This window comes from Zalophus californianus, chromosome 5, assembly GCF_009762305.2.
Source record: "Zalophus californianus isolate mZalCal1 chromosome 5, mZalCal1.pri.v2, whole genome shotgun sequence".
NCBI classification, from domain to species: Eukaryota; Metazoa; Chordata; class Mammalia; order Carnivora; family Otariidae; genus Zalophus; species Zalophus californianus.
Window position 1 is genome coordinate 69,078,350 of NC_045599.1, and position 18,234 is coordinate 69,096,583.

Below are 18,234 nucleotides of genomic sequence, written 5' to 3' on the forward strand. Positions count from 1 at the left end.
TAACATACATTGCTATAAGGCAGAAGAGCCCACCAAATACCTGGAAAGTCGGTCTCTACTGTTTCCTAGCGAATCACAGAATGTTCCTTTATATAGGTAAAACAATCTTAAATGATTTCTGTGGCTTAGTTTTCTATTTTCATCATTGTGACGTTTAATTGAGTGGCAATTATCATAACAGATCAAAATCCCAAAATTTAAATCTTTAACTTTGTCAAGAAATCAGATGATTCAAACTGTACTCAATTAGTTTAAGAGGGAAATATCCAAATTTAACTGTCATAACTTACGTTAAGACACCAAAAATGCTATAGAACATAATACATGAGGATAAATGGGTCTATATGCACAACACTTTTTCCTTCCAAACTGAAAGACATGACTCCTAAAAAAGGAATTATGCCTGTATTGAGTCATCATCTTGTACTGAAACATAAAATGTCAAACTTGTAAGGGAAAAATGTGCTATTCTATTGCTATTTGTATTTCAATTTTTGTTTCTGAAACTAGTAGTATAAAAAGAAAAGATTTAAGAAAAAGACCATTGAGTGTTTACAGATATTTGGAATTATAAAACAGAAAATTTACCATATTTTAAAATACTACTAAAATAAACATTTTATTAATGACATGTGCATATCTATAACATGTGCATCAAAACAAAAGTGACTACTGATGCCAAATAAAAAACTTTCAGAGAATGTGTACCACATGATTTAATTTTTTAAACTTTATATATATATATAAAAGCTATATTATAAATACAAAGCTAAACTATTAGAGTGCTAACAATACTGTTTATACAAAGAAACTTGACAGCAGTAAAATACGAATACATAAGACACTTATTTTTGGTCCTTTTGGAAAAAAAGAACTAAGTTTGTTTTTTTTTTTTTTAACATGGCTCCAGGCACAAAAATAGAATATAAGATGATAACTGCAACATTCTTAGTGTTTATCCTTGTAATTCTTTAAATGTCACCAGTCATAATAGCAATGAACTCCTCTTGATTTACTGTGGTAAGAAAGAAAATGTAAGTCAGAAATACAAATTTTTTCACAGAACAATACTAGTATTTTATACTAAGTATCTTTAAATTTTATATTATACAAAATCGTTAATAAACCAAGACATAGTGTTTTTCTCTTACTTTTTTGATAGGAAGTTGATCATGTTTATTAAGTAGAACCTCATGAATATAAAAATACATAACATGTGATAAACAACAGAAATTAGTATTCTAGAATATTAATTACTGGGAAAGACATTAAGTTCCAAAAAATCCATCATAATCATAATATTTATATACACTTGCACAAATAGTTTTAAAGCTTGACATTTTTAATTTCTTAAATGGTTAAATCCTCTTTATAATCTTTATTCTCCTAGTTCATTTGGTAAACCATTCCTTTATAAATAAACTTATTAAATCTATCATGCATGTATATTAGGATTCTAAAGGAAAATACACTAGAATTCTTTAAAAAGTCAAATTGTTTTTTGAACTTTTATACATTTAAAAGCCTACTAAAAAAAAAAAGTTGAAACCAGGTTACTAGACCTCAAAAATATCTAGAGAAATAATTTTAAAAGATTCAAATTTAATCTTAATTAACAAGGTAATACAGGAGTTATAATATATAGATGTAAATGTAGAAAGAATTACTCATAAAGACAAATTGTTAGTTCACCAAAACCATAAATAAAATTCAGTAAGAACTTCCAGTTTATAAAATACAATTTTTAAGAAAGCAACCTAAAAATAAATAGGTAATAATCTTACTAAATATAATTTTTAAAATCAATATAAACAAATACACACAAATTATCAATAGAAATGTTCAGAAAAAAATGCTTCCTCTTTGTAAAACAGGTCACTTTATGGGCTCCAAAACTCAATGCACAAGTTATGAATGATCATTTTGATAATGAAAACAAGAACACTGTAATGAGGAAAAAAGAGACCTGGATTCCAGTCATCGTTCTGGTAAAGAACAGTTCTGTGTCTCAATTTCTTCATCTGAAAATACTGAACTACGATATGATCTTTTAGTTTGCTTCTACCTGGCAATAAACAGACACCAGGGTTCCTATTCTATAGTATCTTGAAACTAAAGTGAAGATATTAGGTGATATTATGAAATTATCTTTAGTTTTCTTAGCATTGACAATAGTATCACAATTATGAAAGATAATATCCTTATTCTTAGCAGATGCATACAAAAACGTTAGGGAAGTCATGTTCATGATATATTTTTCAAATGATCCAGAATAAAAATATACACTATAGACAAAGCAAAAAGTAAAATGTTAATTACTGAATCTAGGTAGAAGGTATAAAGGTGTTCACTGTACTAACATTTCTCCTCTATGAGAAGATTCATAATGAAAAGTTAGACAAAAATTAACCAATTAAAAAACATTGAGATAAAATATGTACATCAGGAATGAAAAAAGTATACTGGTTTCTGAAACCACACAGAAAACCAGTTTTAATAAATTATGTAAGTCATATTTCGTAAATGAAACAGAGAATAACTGCTGTATAACACAAAAAATTATCTATTATTAAAATAAAACCACCTATCTGTGTTGAAAAACATTCTATCTTAATGGGAAAAATCCTTACTTCTGAGAAAAATTTAGGTAAGAATAAATCTTGACTTGGGCTTTAAAGTAAAAACATAGGATTTGGTTTAACAAGAGGTGGAAAGAAAGTTAAGGTAGGAGACCATCAGCAATACAGTTAAAAAAAAAAAGTGTGAAAATAAGCTCTAAGGAGTTAAGAAGAATGAGATGTCCAGAGCTGATAATGAACCATGAATCCACGCATTTCAATATTAAACATCTACAAGACACTGACAGTGTAGAACAGAATATATAGCCTGTATTACTTGAAATCTTACAAATTGTAGTAGTGATCTTTAATTCTTGCACGTAAAAACATGTTTCAACGTGTTACGAGTGCTATGACCCCTCTCTCTCCCAGTTTAAAAAAGAAAAAATATATTAAGTCTAAACAATTTCATCATTATACACTTATATTTAAGAACCTCTGACTCAATCAATCTAAACTGAGATGTCTAGACCAAAACAAGAAATAAGAGTACATTTTTGAGAAAAACAACATAATGAAAGCAACCTTAGAATAATTTGACTATAAATTATTTTAATAGAATAGAGCTATGATTAAATTACTCAAAATCTGGAAAATATGGTTTGTATGATTTGTTCCTTAAAGACCTAGAAATTTTTTCTCTCAATCTGTAAAATTTCAACACTCAAATTTCAAAATTAAGTTTCATATATAGTTTCAAAACCACAAGAGTTAATTTTTGTTATATTTACATATGAACACTTTAAAGTATTATAGCATTTAAATATATTTTAAACTATTCCATAATTTCCATAGCCTAAAAACAGAATACTTAAATCCAAAAAAGTGGAAAGCTGAAGGGAAGAAAGTGGCTAAGGAAAGTAAATTAGCTCCTCTAGTACCAGTGAGCCTTTCAGAAAATTAAGAAAATCCGATGCCGTTGTACATTTCCTTCTCTATCAATATCTTATATCAAGTTCCTATACCTAATAAATGTAGCACAATGCCTACCTTTAAATAAGCATCTGATAAAATATTCATTGAATCAAAGAAATACAACATTTCATTTTCCTCTACACTGCCTTTTTAAACAAAATTTTCATAAATCAATCATTTCATAGGGTAAATTTTATTATGTCTTTTAAATAAAGAATTTAGAGAAATTGAGGCGCCTGGGTGGCTCAGCTGGTTAAGCATCTGCCTTAGGCTCAGGTCATATCTCAGGGTCCTGGGATTAAGTCCCGAGTCAGGCTCCCTGCTCAGGGGGAGTCTGCTTCTCCCTCTTCCTCTGCCCCTCCCCACCACTCATGCCTCGCTTTCTCTCAAATAAATAAATAAAATTAAGGGAAAAAATAAGAATGTAGAGAAATTAGGTAGATTAAGTACCTTAGAGACCATCTGGCTTTGGGGGGGACACAAATTTTAGCATCTGAAGAGACAGTTGACTATTTTATTGAATACTGAATATTGACTATTTTATATTATAATAGCATGTAATTTTTAAAACTCCATAAACATAGAAACCTAATTAATATTTTACTTTTTAGCCTAAAAGGCAATACAGTGGGATAAAAGTTGGGACAGGTTATTAATCTCTGAGCTTTAGTTTCCTCACTTATATAGATGCATCTATTCTGTGCATTAATAGAGATAATATTGTTTTACTTCATAAAAGCAATTATGAAAAATTATACAATGTAACATGCTAAACACAGAATCTAACATATTAACTACTATAACTACTAAAAAGTGTTAATACTCATCATTATTTAAAGATGTTCCCCTTTGGGTTTTTATTTTTTTTAAAGCTTTATTTGCTAGAGAGAGAGAGTGTGCATGTGTGGGCACACACAGGTGGTTGGGGGCAGAGGGAGAGGGAGCAGTAGACTCCCAGGGAGCCCATTGCAGGGCTCAATCCCAGGACCCCGGCATCATGACCTGAGCTAAAGGCAGATGCTTAACTGACTGAGCCACCCAGGAGACCCCCCCCAACCTTTTTAAAAGATTTTATTTACACTTGGGTTTTTAAATGTTGCTTTTATTTTTCTAAAAAGATTTACTGTGTTGTATATATCTTGGGAGCAATAATGGGGAAGGGATTCTTTTGATATCATTACTACAGCTCTAGTTATATTATGCATTATTATCTTTTTTCTTTAACTCCTCCTTTACCATATTTATTATTCTATATACACAATTAAAAAACATTTTTTTTCAGGGATGCCTGGGTGGCTCAGTCAGCTGGGCGACTGCCTTCAGCTCATGTCATGATCCCAGGGTCCTGGGATTGAGTTCCGCATCAGGCTCCTTGCTCAGTGGGGAGTCTGCTTCTCCCTCTGCCTTCTGATCCCCCTGCTTGTGCACTCTCTCTCTCTGACAAATAAAATCTTTAAAAAAATTTTTTTTTCATTGCTCCTAAATATTAAAGTGTGAAAAATTCATAAAGAACAGAATTACTAAAGTCCACAAAAAAAACCAGCAAGTACTATGATCTTTACTAGTTTAACATATACAAAGAAAACAGGTTATATCAAACAAAACTGCAGCCAAAAGAATTCAAATAAACAAGTTATTATAAAATGTAACTTGTATTTTCTCAAAAATGGGCAGTTTTTCATACAGCTGCAGAGACCCATATAAGTAAACACAGTACCCAAAGCCAGACTAAATGGATTACAGTTCTCACTGTTTCCGCATATGAAAAATGCTTTTCAACAATAATTTCCTGGACTTCGCATAGTAGGAGTTATACTTAGCATGCCTTGTTTGAGAAATAGATAATGTCAAAGAGCTACTATGAATTCTGGATAATAAGTATTTTTATCAATCACAAGAGCATTTACAGATATAAGTAAGAGCAGTATATGTATGCATGTGCAATACTATTATTCATATGTCTACAGACAATATTTGATGCATATACCCAGACTGCATGCAATACTTCAGAAGGTCCCCCACCCCCAGAAACTCACATCCCAAATTGGAAACTACCAGATTAGGTGAATTTAATAAGAACATACCCTTCCCCCCAACAAAAAAAGACAAATCTTAACAATAAAAGACTATGTATCACTGTATTTTATTTGTAATCAATCACTTGGAAAAAATAGAAAAAATGTTACTTACCTAATTAGTCATTTGAATAAATGACAGAAGAATGCTCAAGCAACAGTTGTATGGTGACTTAAAATAAAACAAGCATTGAGAACCAAAGAAATGTTTTAAGGATGCACTAAAATCTTCAAGCAATGGAGCACAGGTATGAACTCTGAGATTAAAAAGCAGCAAACAGAGGAGACTAACAGGGGATGTAAGAAATGGACGCATTTTCTAGGCAAAGTTTTACATCAAGTTTGAATTTAAGAGGCAGCTTCCTAATTGACATTTTCTTCTAGTGTCAAATGAAGCTAATAACCAAAATCTAACTTGTATGTGCCTAGTACAGGAAAGAAAATAACTATCTTTTGACACATGTAGTAGCCATTACTAAAGACTTAAGAAATAGACATATCAAGATTCTCTATGCCATTGAAGATAGTACCCTTACAGAACGGAGCTGCTTTAAAGCTAGTCTGGGGTAACAGCCAACAGCTGGGGAAGACACAAAAATTTTTAAAATATGAAGGCAGTAGATACTAAATCCAAATATCAGAGTGAGAGCTCAAGAAATCATTTAAATTTCCTCAAGTTTTAATGATCTTTGTTTTAAAATATAAATAAATCCCTTCAAAGAACTAGTATTAAAAAGTTTCATAATGTTCAAATAATATTTACATAAATATGAGAAAGTATAATAATGCACAATTCTAAAGGACAATCTACAAACCTTAACAGCTAGTTGCTACTGTCTTACCTCCTTATTAAAGCATGCCAGTATTTCCAGTAATATATATATTATGTATGTATTTATGTACATATGTATAGTTGATACTGTATCAACATATATCTACTGTAACACACACTCCTGCTTAGGGCTTTAAGTCAATAAACATCAGATCACTCATGTTCAAGAAAATGCAGGGGAATATAAAGATAAGTAAAGATACAAAAAAAGGAACACAAGTTTCCATTTAATGCTAAGCACCTTCAAATATCTTCCTTTAATACTTACAACCATCCTGGAAGGTATCTCCCTTCTCATTTTAATAAATGGGAAACCAAGACTCAGAAAACATTGAAAACTTGCACAAGATTACACAGCAACTACGTAAGTGGTAGAGATTCAATTCGAATCCAGATCTGTATGATTCCAAAGCCTTAGGCCTTTCACACTATGATTCCATACTGCTCTTAAGGCACTTACAATATACTGGAGAGATACACATGTATGTAACTAACAGAAGGCATTGTATAAAAATGTCAAAATATTTTGTTCCTCTAAATGGAAGTCTCATAATTCATCAGAGACCACTAGGGAAGGCTTCTGAGAAAAAGATGGAGTTTAAAATGTACCAGAGAGGGGCACAGGGGTGCCTCGATCAGATAAGCATCTGCCTTCAGCTCAAGTTATGATCCTGTGGTCCTGGGATTGAGCCCCGCATCAGGCTCCCTGCTCAGCAGGGGAGTCTGCTTCTCCCTTTGCCCCCTCCCTGCTTCTGCTCTCATTCTCTCACAAATAAATAAAATCTTAAAAAAAAAAAAATGTACCAGAGAGAAAGACTAACATATTAGACAGAAACTGGCAATTAGAACATTCTAGGACTTTAAGGAATGGCATGATGAAAAAGGCACAGCATAAAAAAGTGTTTTCAGGATAGTGTATTTGGACAAGGTATGTATGTATGGGAGGTGAAGGTTAAAGCAGAAAAGTGGAAGACCTAAACTAGATAGTTAGGGCAGAACATATCTTAGAAAGCTTTGATATTTATTCTGTAGGCACCGAAGAATCATTCAGCATTTGAAGAGGGGAATGACATCATAAAACTTGTACTTTTAGGAAAAGAATGTTGTCAACAGACTAAATTAGAGGGTAGAGGCTCACAGGCATAGAGGGCAATTAGGAAGCTAAAGAGACCACATCTGCCTTCTTCATTGTGTAGCACCAGTTAGCACACAAGGCACGGTATCCAGCAGGCATTCAAGGAAATAATGAATGAGGCTATGATAACATTCCTACAAAGAAATTAGGGCCTGAACTAGGGCAGCAGCCGTAAATAAAGATATAAAAAAAGGATTCAAAACATTTAAAGGGTAGAACCAATAGAACTTAGTTACAGTTTAGAAGTACACGTAGGTTAAGGAAGAAAGCAATAAAAGCTGATATTTTACTGAGTAGCTGAAATTTTGGTGATTCTTCATCCTCAAAGAAAAGTAAAGTACCTTCTTGGAAGTGTGGAACGTCACGTTACAAACAGTATAGTTGGTTTTAAAGGTCTGCATCATTCTGAATTAAATTATGTGAAATGTTTATGCAAAAAGCCCGTGACAGGATGAACAATTATACCAAAGAGAGAGAGTCTGCAAAGGGTCTTAAAAATCATTTGATTTTAGAAAAATTTACTGTATGCACACATTAGGACTAATACCTGGAATATGTGTTTTACTCAAAACTTACTTTCTCCATCACCATCTTTATCAAATTCTTCTATCATAGCCCGAAGTTCTTCATCACTCATGTTTTCACCCAATTCTCTGGCAACACGTCGCAAATTCCTCAAGCTTATTTTACCTGAATCATCATCATCAAATAGTTTAAATGCCTTTAATATTTCTTCATGTGGATCTCTTTCCAATATCCAGTCTGTCACTATAGTTAAAAGAAAGTTAAAAATTTTTAAAAACACTTTACAATCACAAATGCATCCATCTGTGAAATCAACAAGTGTTAGATGAGAATTAAAGTTGTGAATCTTTCAACATTTAGTTTGATAATAAACTGCCAAATCAGAGCCCCAAAACCCAAATGATAAACCTGGAATTACAAAAATCAAATCAATATTTTAAAATTTAATCTTTGTTATCAACAATTCATCCCATTGTAAGAGTATGCAAAACTATCTCACACAGAGGCAAAATAAAAAGGATTATATACCATATTTATTTAAGGTCTACTATTGTCAAGAATTGTACTAGGCTCCACTGACAGCAAACACAAAAGTCTAGGAGTTTGTAACTTAGTTGTAGATATGATATACCAACAAAACAATTAAGACTAATTAGAGGGTGCCTGGGTGGCTCAGTTAGTTGAGCGACTGCCTTCGGCTCAGGTCATGATCCTGGAGTCCCGGGATCGAGTCCCACATCGGGCTCCCTGCTCAGCGGGGAGTCTGCTTCTCCCTCTGACCCTCTTCCCTCTCGTGCTTTCTCTCTCTCATTCTCTCTCAAATAAATAAATAAAATCTTTAAAAAAAAAAGACTAATTAGATAAAAGATGTCTGATGTCTAAACTTAATAGTGACATTATTGTTCCTCAAATTAAATCTAGTTTAAAGACATAAAAATCATGACAAATTAATAAAATGCACTGCCATCATTGATAAAGACACAATGTCAGACATGAAAATTCTGCTGGTATCTTCATGATTTGAGGGAACTCTTGGTTTTCCAAAATATGAAAAGCAGTTACCAAAAGGACTGAACATGATTACAGTAAGAAAGCTTCCATACCCCCCACCAAAAAAAAGTTCTGGAAAGATCTCTCTAAAGTCATGCCCACTTTGTTCAGCAAGATACTAACTCTCAGACAACTAAAATTAAAAGTGAGAAATATCAGACCTCAATATAAATTATATATTTTAATAGGCTAAATGTAATAATATATAACAATAGTAAACAGTATTTTCAATATTTGCAGTCTTTATTCAATAGCCACAATAACATAAATTAAAGTAAAAATCTGTGGTATAAATTTTTTTAAGTTACTAGATCAAATTCTGAAAATATCTAAGTAAACATCTCTGAAGTAATTCCACATGCTAGTCTACCACTACAAAAAATTATTTATGACTTCACTGTGCCATTAAAAATAACTCAGTCCTGGTGAGGTTTACAGAATCATTAAAAACTTGCGCAAATGTTTGTAGATGGAAAGTACTGGAATGTTCAATGCACCCAAAAAGAGAAATACAATTCAAGCCCACAAAAAATTATTATTGTTGTGCTGTAATGTCATCATTTTTGGTTTGAGTAAGCTTTTAGGATAAGCACCTATTTAAGCTAATATTAAAACATCTACATACATATTTAGTAGTTTTCTATTATCCATTAATCGTACCCAAAAAGTCTTTCAAGTAACTAATTGAAGTATATTACTATAAGTATGCAAATCACCAAAGCTCATAAATATTCAATCAAAAGGAGTTGGCATATATACAGCCATAACACCAAAATAAAATACCATGCTTAACTCTATGGCTCATACTCAACTTATTTTGAATTTAGTCCCAACAAAAAAGCAGGACAAGGAAAAAAAAAAGTGTTAAGAAATTTTCTTCACCAATTAAATAATTTACATGACAGGTGAACCAAAAAAGCAGCTTGCTGAAAGTATTAATGTACTTAAAGAAGCAACAGGGTGATGTGGGGAACAGATGGGGCTCCAAGATGTATAAATTCTTAAAGCACTAGTCCCACTAGTGCTTTAATTGTGTTAGTTACTTCAGACTTATGTGTATATATAATCTTTTATCAATACTTTGCCTTAGAATACAACTTTTCTTGAGAATTATAAATACCCATCATTTTGGACAACTACAGCTTTGTAACTTTATGGTGACTCTCCTCCATGCCTTCATGCTCTATTCCTATTCCACAAAGTAGAATTATAAGAAATATACTTTTTTCCCAATGAAAATAAGTCAACTAACATACAGACAGTTAAGGTGGGTTCAATCTAACTCACAAATTTCTGTCCATGTAATTATATTTTCAAAAAATCATACTACCAGAAATATACTTCCTCAAAATAGTTAGAACTTACACATTATAAAAATCAGTTAAGAACACAGCACATTAAAAAACATCACATTAAAAGTTTATCAAAAATCATTAAAAGTACTGTTAGAAATATAGCTTCAACTGTATTTCTCATTGTCTTTTGGGGGTTTCTATCCAAAAATAAAAGTTACTTTAGGGAGCCTGGGTGGCTCAGTTGGTTAAGCAACTGCCTTCGGCTCAGGTCATGATCCCGGAGTCCTGGGATCGAGTCCCACATCGGGCTCCCAGCTCAGCAGGGAGCCTGCTTCTCCCTCTGACCCTCTCCCCTCTCATGCTGTTCCTCTTCTCTCTCTCTCAAATAAATAAATAAATAAAATCTTTAAAAAAAAAAAGTTACTTTAAACTCAACATTTTGGAACCCAAACTCCTAAGATAGTTGCTGATGCCCCACCTCAAAAAAGATAACAGCACCATTAACAGATAATCTCCCATATTTGAAGTCTGAACATTTTCAATCCTATAAACCTAACCAGTGATTAATTCCCAGAGTACTGAGGACACTACCTTTTTCACTCTTAAATATATCTCTTTTCATTCTCACCACCCTCAGCATAATAGAAGTCTGTTTTTTTCCTGTCTGCAGTCTCTCTTCCCTCCAACCCATCTTTAATACTCTCAATAAAGTAACCTTTCTAAAATATATCTTCTCCTCCTCAGAAACTGAAAATGATCACCTGCTAACTAAAGTCCAAGCACTATACATGATGCAAGACTACGCATTTGGCCCAAACCTATTTTTGCATTTCCCTAACCTCGACAACAGGAGACTACCTGGTTTCCCAAACATACTATACTTCTACTATATCACTCTTTGTTGTTGCTGTTTTCTCTGCCTGCAATGTCTTTCTCTACTCGTTCGCACAATTTTCTCTTTAGGAGGAAATCCTATTCACATCCCCAAAGGTCTAAATTAAAAATCCCCTCTGCAAAGTCTTCTTCAATTGCTCTAGACCAGCAATTGACAATTCTCTTTGTTTTTGTTAAAGGCCAGACAGCAAATATTTTTGGCTTTGTGGAGGGTATAAGGTCTCTGACTAAACTACTTCCTCTGCCATGACAGCACAAAGGCAGCATGAAAGATGAGGCAGTGTGGAAGCAACAGCTGAATTTGGCCTAAGGGCTGTAGTTTGCCAACTTCTGCTCTAAACAAAATTATAATTTACCACAGAACACTATAGCTTGTTATTACCTACACTTAAATGGTAAGCTCCTTGAAAGAACCTTTTAGTAACTTTTAATTCCCCTCCCTCAACGCAAAGTACCTAATGCCAAAAAATTCAGCAAATGTTTGTTAAATAAGCAAAGCAAAAACAGTAATAGAATATTCTATTCTAAATAGGCAATGGAATAATTCATTTGTGCCAATAAAAGAGGGAGTACAAACATGTGACTTATCTTGGTCTTAAAGGAGCAATTCCTAAAACATCTTTGTTACTACTGACTAACCTCAAGCTGTCTAGATTCTTAACTTACATGAAAGATATTTTAATATTTTTTTCTAACATTGGAAAACCTCTGGTTCAGTGTTAGACTACATCCAGAAATATCTGCAGAAAAATATCCTTCAGTAGTAACAGATAATACATAAAACTAAGACTCAAATGTTCTGGTTTGGAGTTATTTGTTCCAAAGTATAAAATATACATTCATCTGTGCTCAGTTATTATTGAAAAATAATTAACAAATGGAAAGAATACATAGTTCTTGACTGATTTCTAAACAGTAATACATTTTTGACTACTGGTACTGAGGATAGCTAAAGTATCTAAGCTGGTCAAAGGTTTGATCTTTGAAAGTCAGAGCAGTTTAGTCATGGCCATTTATTCTGGAAAGAATCCAGTATAAGTGCTCTGTTAATAACACAGAAAAGATGGAGGATCAGGAAAAGGTGAAGATGGCATGGAACTCTGGCTTCAACTGCTAGTAAAATCACAATTTTAAAATTGTATTTACTTAAGATGAAATAATGTGTTGCATAAAATTATTAATGATGATATAATGCCTAAAATAGCCTGCAACTATGAAAAAAAAGTAATCAGAAAACCGTACTTTTTATGTTCCAGTGATGCATACACAATCATTACTAGGCATTAAAACAAAGTGAAACAAAGACAATTTTTTAAAGTAATAATAACAAATACCTAATAGTACTTTCTATAGCCAGGCCCCCTTCTAGTAAGCATTTTACATATTAACTTATTTATTCCTCCCAAGAACCCACAAGACAGTACAACTATCCCCATTTTATATCTGCAAATGAGACACAGACAAGCAAAATGACCAAGTTAAACAGCTAGTAAGCGGCAAAACCAAGATATGAACCCAGGCAATCTGGTTCCAAAATGTCCATGCTAAACCACTACATTGTACCAAATGTGCCTGAATTGTAGCTCTTTCCTAACAGTATCATTGCCACTATATCCTTAACACCCATTAATCTAAATAAGAACTTGGATTAGTCCAACTTATCATAAACTATAGAAGAGCTTCAATACTGAAAAACTAAAAAAATAAAGATGGCTCCCTCCCTCTCCTCAAGTAAATAAATCTACAGATTAGAAGAAAACAACACAATATTCTCCCCAAAGGGATGAGCTGCCTTTCTAAACAGTTATTTCCTAGTTTACAAGGTGGGGGATCTTCTGTGTCATGCTTTCTTTCTCTTTTAGGTTTATCCTTTAATTTCCCTCTTCCTCACCTTTTGAGTTTTCTGATTAAAAAAATAAAACCAATGATTTAGTGATATGAATGTATCTTTTCCAAACTGCCCTTTCTTTTTGCTTTCTATATTGCTTCTTTCTGAATATTCACACAAAGGTTTTGTGTAACTGGATTTGTCCCCAAATTTTTTAAATATCTAAAAGTAACTCTATGATATGCTTATATCATGACGTATATAAGGTGGTATTACTGCTTTAGAAAATTTCATTTTAAAAAGCACGTTATGAATATATGTACATTCTGTGTATGATATTCTATGCGATATATTTAAATCATAATAGCAAAGTCCTTGCCTTCCAGAATCTTCTATTCTAAAAAAGCCTGATATACGCTGTAACTAATTCACTATAATCAACTATATGAAAATTCAATATTAAGCTCATGACACAGTATGCTTAGTCTGTTGTTCTAAAATGTTTTCTCCTGCTTGAGTTTGCCAAATGCCTCCTTTACTACAATCCTCTCCCGACCCTCAACTTTAAACAGATGACTTTATTCACTGAGATCAAGTCATACAGAATATGTAGCCCCTCATAAGCTTTGTCAACCTAAAGGCATGCACTTCATCTACAGTCAAAGATACCAAATGCTACAGGTTTTCTCTTCTCCCACTCTGCCAACAAAAATCACACAGCAGAATGGTCTTAGGAAATATTTTCCAAACAAAAGGATACCGCATTTTGTTTTACTCTGAGAAAATAGTTTTTTGATCACCCGTTTAGTTTTATCACATAATATAAATACAGGTTACTTAGGAAGACATCTTTCCACAAAAAGCTACATAATAGTTCCTTGATTAGAATCTTCAGGACAAAAGACAAAATGATAAATCCCATAATGAAGCTGTAAATCTTATTTTTTTTCTTTAAAATAAGTAAAAAGAGTGCCCCCAAACCCCCATATAATATATACCTTATACAGCAATGTTCAATAACAAAATTCCAGAGAATTAAAAAAATACTAATATTAACGGATAATTTCCTAACAAATGCTAATTACAAAGACCTTTATTAAAATACACACCAACTTCATTAAAATCTTCAAAGGTGATTTTCCCTGTGGCTTCTCTGTCATAATCTTTAAGAATCTTCAGTACATCAGCTTTTTTTACATCAAACCCCAAAGCTCTCATTGCCACCTTTTGGATTAAAAGGGAAAAGCAAATTATAAACCACTCTTTCGAAAGAAGTGACTTCCAATTCTTAAATAAATTTTTACAACTTAGGGATGTCAGCACATTAATAAAACATTTAATTCTTTTGCATGTTTAATGTCTCTAAAAAAATCAAAGTGATAGTTTTTCTCTACTACTGAAATTAAACAGCAATTTTTTCATTTATATATCCTTTTTTATAGGACAAACCAATTATTTATAAAATACAATATACAATGGATTGACTTACTATACAGATCATTTTAACAAGTTATTTGTTCTCAAACAATTAACCACCAAAATGAAAAAAAAGGCATAGTATAAATACTAAAAATTTATACAACAGAAGAGATTAAAAGAATTAGAATAAGAGTTATCCTGAGACTCTACATGATTAGTTATTAAGTATAAATAGTCCAGGCCCCTGAGTTTAAAGAAAGAAGAGATCTTGTTACTATTAACAAGAGAGACATGATACTGATTAAAGAAGTCTTACTTGGAAAGGTTCCATTTGTTCTCTGATGTATGGACAAAATAAAGTAGAAGAGCATTGAGAAAATGATGACTGGCTTTAAAACAGATACCATAATATATAGGCTTGAGGACAGTGAACAGAGCAGCTTACCTTACCTGAATAGGAAGAGCTCAGATGGAAACAAGCAGTTAGCAAATGAGAAAAGTACGTAGTAGTAAAAGTGTGGGGAGCAATCAAAAAAAAGGAATCTGAACTTTATGCAGTGTACAATGAGGAGCCACTAAAGGTTTATGAACAATGAACAATATGAGGAAAGAATCTCAGAAAGATGAACCTAATGGTAGTATATAGAGTGAACTAGAAATGGAGAAACCATTTAGGAAGATCCAGGTATGAAATAAGATCCTAAACCAAGATAATAACAATGGTTAACAAATGGAAGAGACATTATAAAGGAAGAACTGATCAAAACTGGATAACTGGAAAAAAAAAAAAAAGGCAGTGGAAAAAGAGAGCTAAAGAGCTACCAAAATGTTGCCTTTCTTATTGTGCTGAGTGTGAGATCTGTACTACCCTAAACAAACTCTTGCAACTTTATAAATAATTCTAGGCCCTAGGGTTGACAGTTTTCCCCCATTAGCATGTGTCGACATCAGACATCACTTACATTGTTTGCACCAGAGAAGGTATGTAAAGAATGTATTACTAACATGTCCAAATTAAAAGAGAAATAACACTCTCACAATGTGAAAAGAGAGTCACCAAAAAAAAAACCCAAAAACAAAAAACCCCAACAGTGGGAAGAAGAATACAGTAAGAACTGTTTAAATCCTATAATATGAGTTACTTTTATGTGAATGAAAAATAAGGCCCTCCACAGTAATGTATTTTTATATTTAAAATACTATTCACTTTACAATGTGAAAGGAAAGTAAAAAGATATTAAGAGTATTATTCAATTTTATTATAGCATTTAACTGCGAACATCTAATATGGTTTCATATTTCCACAAGCAGTTTAGTTAAAATACTTTAGAAATGTATTGTAACCAACTATCAAAAATGCAAATAATTTTAACAGAAAAATAGACATTTTGAAGTACCCTATTACCTTTAATTCATGATAATCTATTGCTTCATCTTTGTCTGTGTCAAATAGTTCAAAAGCATCTTTAATTTCTTGTTTCTGTTCTTCAGAGAGTTCTCTTCTTTTTTTCCTCTTTGTTTTGTCTACTACAAGCTCATTTCTATGAAAAGAAAAAGTCTATTCAGTCTACTTTAATCCTATTCTCCAATGCATCCAGATGATTAAGATTCCAAAATGCAACAAAAAAAATTAACCAATGAATACTTTTTAAAATTTCTACAAAGGAAGTACTTGGGAGAAAAATGAATTTTCCTTACATGAATCAAAGCTTTGATCACTCCATAGTCTAAGCCGCTATAAATTTGCACTTTCCAAAACTGAAAAGTGTTACAGGTTATTAAAAGAAATGAGGACCTAACTTTCTTTCCTTCTGACTTCGTATTTATTCTCAATGATATTAATGTGGAAGAAATAAGAACTGTGAATAAAAAAACATTACTTTCATGATAGAAATCCCAACTAAAAACCAAAGCACTCATACATAACTATTCACATTACTCTACAACATAGTATTAAAAAAAATCAGAGGAAAATTCATAATTGATGATCACTATATATTTGGTTTACTTTTGATAGCATTTATAAGTTATCAAAATTACTACCCAAAAAAGCATATCATTTAACAACTTACAAAGTTTTTGGCATTGTAAGTTAAAAGTGATTTAGATTACATATTTCTAAGTTTGGCACTTTATTTATAATTTCTTCCACTGATATTAACAAATCAGCCAAAATACTGAAGTCTAAATATAGACTAAACCATAAAGATTAAATGCCAAGAAAGTATATTTGTGCTAATTTTCTATAATATAAAGTGAAGAGTCAATGGTTTTGTAAATCTCACCTGTAAATTTAGATTGTTTCTCATAAACCCTGGGTATTTTTTTTTAAGGAAATTTTATTTACAAAGCCAGAAATGTCTTAAGAGATACTGATCTTAGTGTTCCAAAATTTCAAATGGGGCTGCAACATCTGTATAAAAACACTCCGTTTTGAAACAAACAATTTCATAAAACTTTAAAATGTAAAGCTTGGTTGATTTTAATAAAACGTTATCTATTTGCTCGTGTTTTGCTCTCTAAAAATCTACAACAAAGGCAAGAGATGATTAGAGAGTGATCAGAAAAGGTATAATAAATAAAGCTGAGGAAAATCTTTCTTTCACAAGAAACCTGACTTCACACAAGCTTGGACATTCCCGGGGTCATTTTCTCTGGACGGCGAAGTCCACCACAGACCTACAACTGATTCCAGGCAAGCAATCTCTCAGCCAAACGATGCAGCTGTTTGGAGAGGTGTAACTACTTATTTTTAAGGTGAAACGTCTACATGGCGCTAGGGCAAGAGACAGGGAGTTAGAGACTGGTATTGAATTAAAGGTAAAGAAACTCAAAAAACTTGAAAAACCTTAGAGAGAGATTACCAGTTAAAGTCATTTAGGTTATACCTTAAAACAAGGACCCAGGATAAGATCAAGGAGGGGTTTTACGTTATTTGCAAAATTTATAGTTAAGTATGATGGCATTAGAGCAGCTGAGGTGGGGCTGTGGACCAGGAAGGCGGAGCTGAATGAAGGGATGGATGCTCCTTGGCCTAATTTCTCGCAGAAACACCGCGAGAAGAAACATCGCGATATTTCACTCCCTCCTCGCATCTAAATTAACCCATCTTTTTGGTGGTGCAAAGCCCGACGCGCTGCTAAACGTAACTACCTCAGCAGAAATGCACGGGACTCATCACCTGCGAGACACCTCGGCCCCCAGGGTGAGGGGTCTGGGCCCGGGAAGGCTGGCCGAGGCTCCTCTCCCTCGTCCCAAACTACATCCCCTTCCTCGCCTCGGCCCCAACTACCTCCCTTCCATACACACCCGCCCTGGGGCCCGCTGCGGGGTGTGGAGAGCATTGCGGCCTCCTCATTACCGACCTCAGAGCTAAACTCATTTTCTCTTCGGACAGAGACGTTCCTCTCAAGAACGACTTTAACGCCCTACCCAAGGCAGCACGACTTCCACAAGCCGTTCAACAGACACTCGCGACCTCCGCAGCCTCAAGGACCTCCCACAAGGTAGACACTTCTGAGCCGGATTGGTTAACATTGCTAACGTCCTGGCCATTGAGACGGAAGCGTCACTAGTCCTCTGCTCTCATTGGGCGTATTTCGCGTCAATCAAAGAAACCGCTCTTCCCGGTTCTTCTCCTGCCCCTCC

The 18,234-nt window shown here is 33.2% G+C and overlaps 2 protein-coding genes across 2 annotated transcripts in view; one reads left to right on the forward strand and one right to left on the reverse strand.

The window, feature by feature from the left end:
- Positions 1–883: 883 nt before the first annotated feature.
- On the reverse strand, positions 884–18,091 carry CETN3 (centrin 3). The gene is made up of 5 exons (XM_027604834.1): positions 17,952–18,091; positions 15,992–16,127; positions 14,277–14,391; positions 8,152–8,343; positions 884–1,015 (listed from the first exon to the last, which is right to left on the reverse strand). The coding sequence occupies exons 1-5, from the start codon at positions 17,966–17,968 to the stop codon at positions 972–974; spliced, it is 504 nt and encodes a 167-aa protein (XP_027460635.1). The 5' UTR covers positions 17,969–18,091; the 3' UTR covers positions 884–971.
- Positions 18,018–18,234, forward strand: part of POLR3G (RNA polymerase III subunit G) — a 99,058-nt gene continuing 98,841 nt past the window's right edge. Inside the window, exon 1 of the mRNA XM_027604829.1 lies at positions 18,018–18,092. The gene's annotated coding sequence lies outside the window, so the exon portion shown is untranslated. The remainder of the gene's footprint in view (positions 18,093–18,234) is intronic.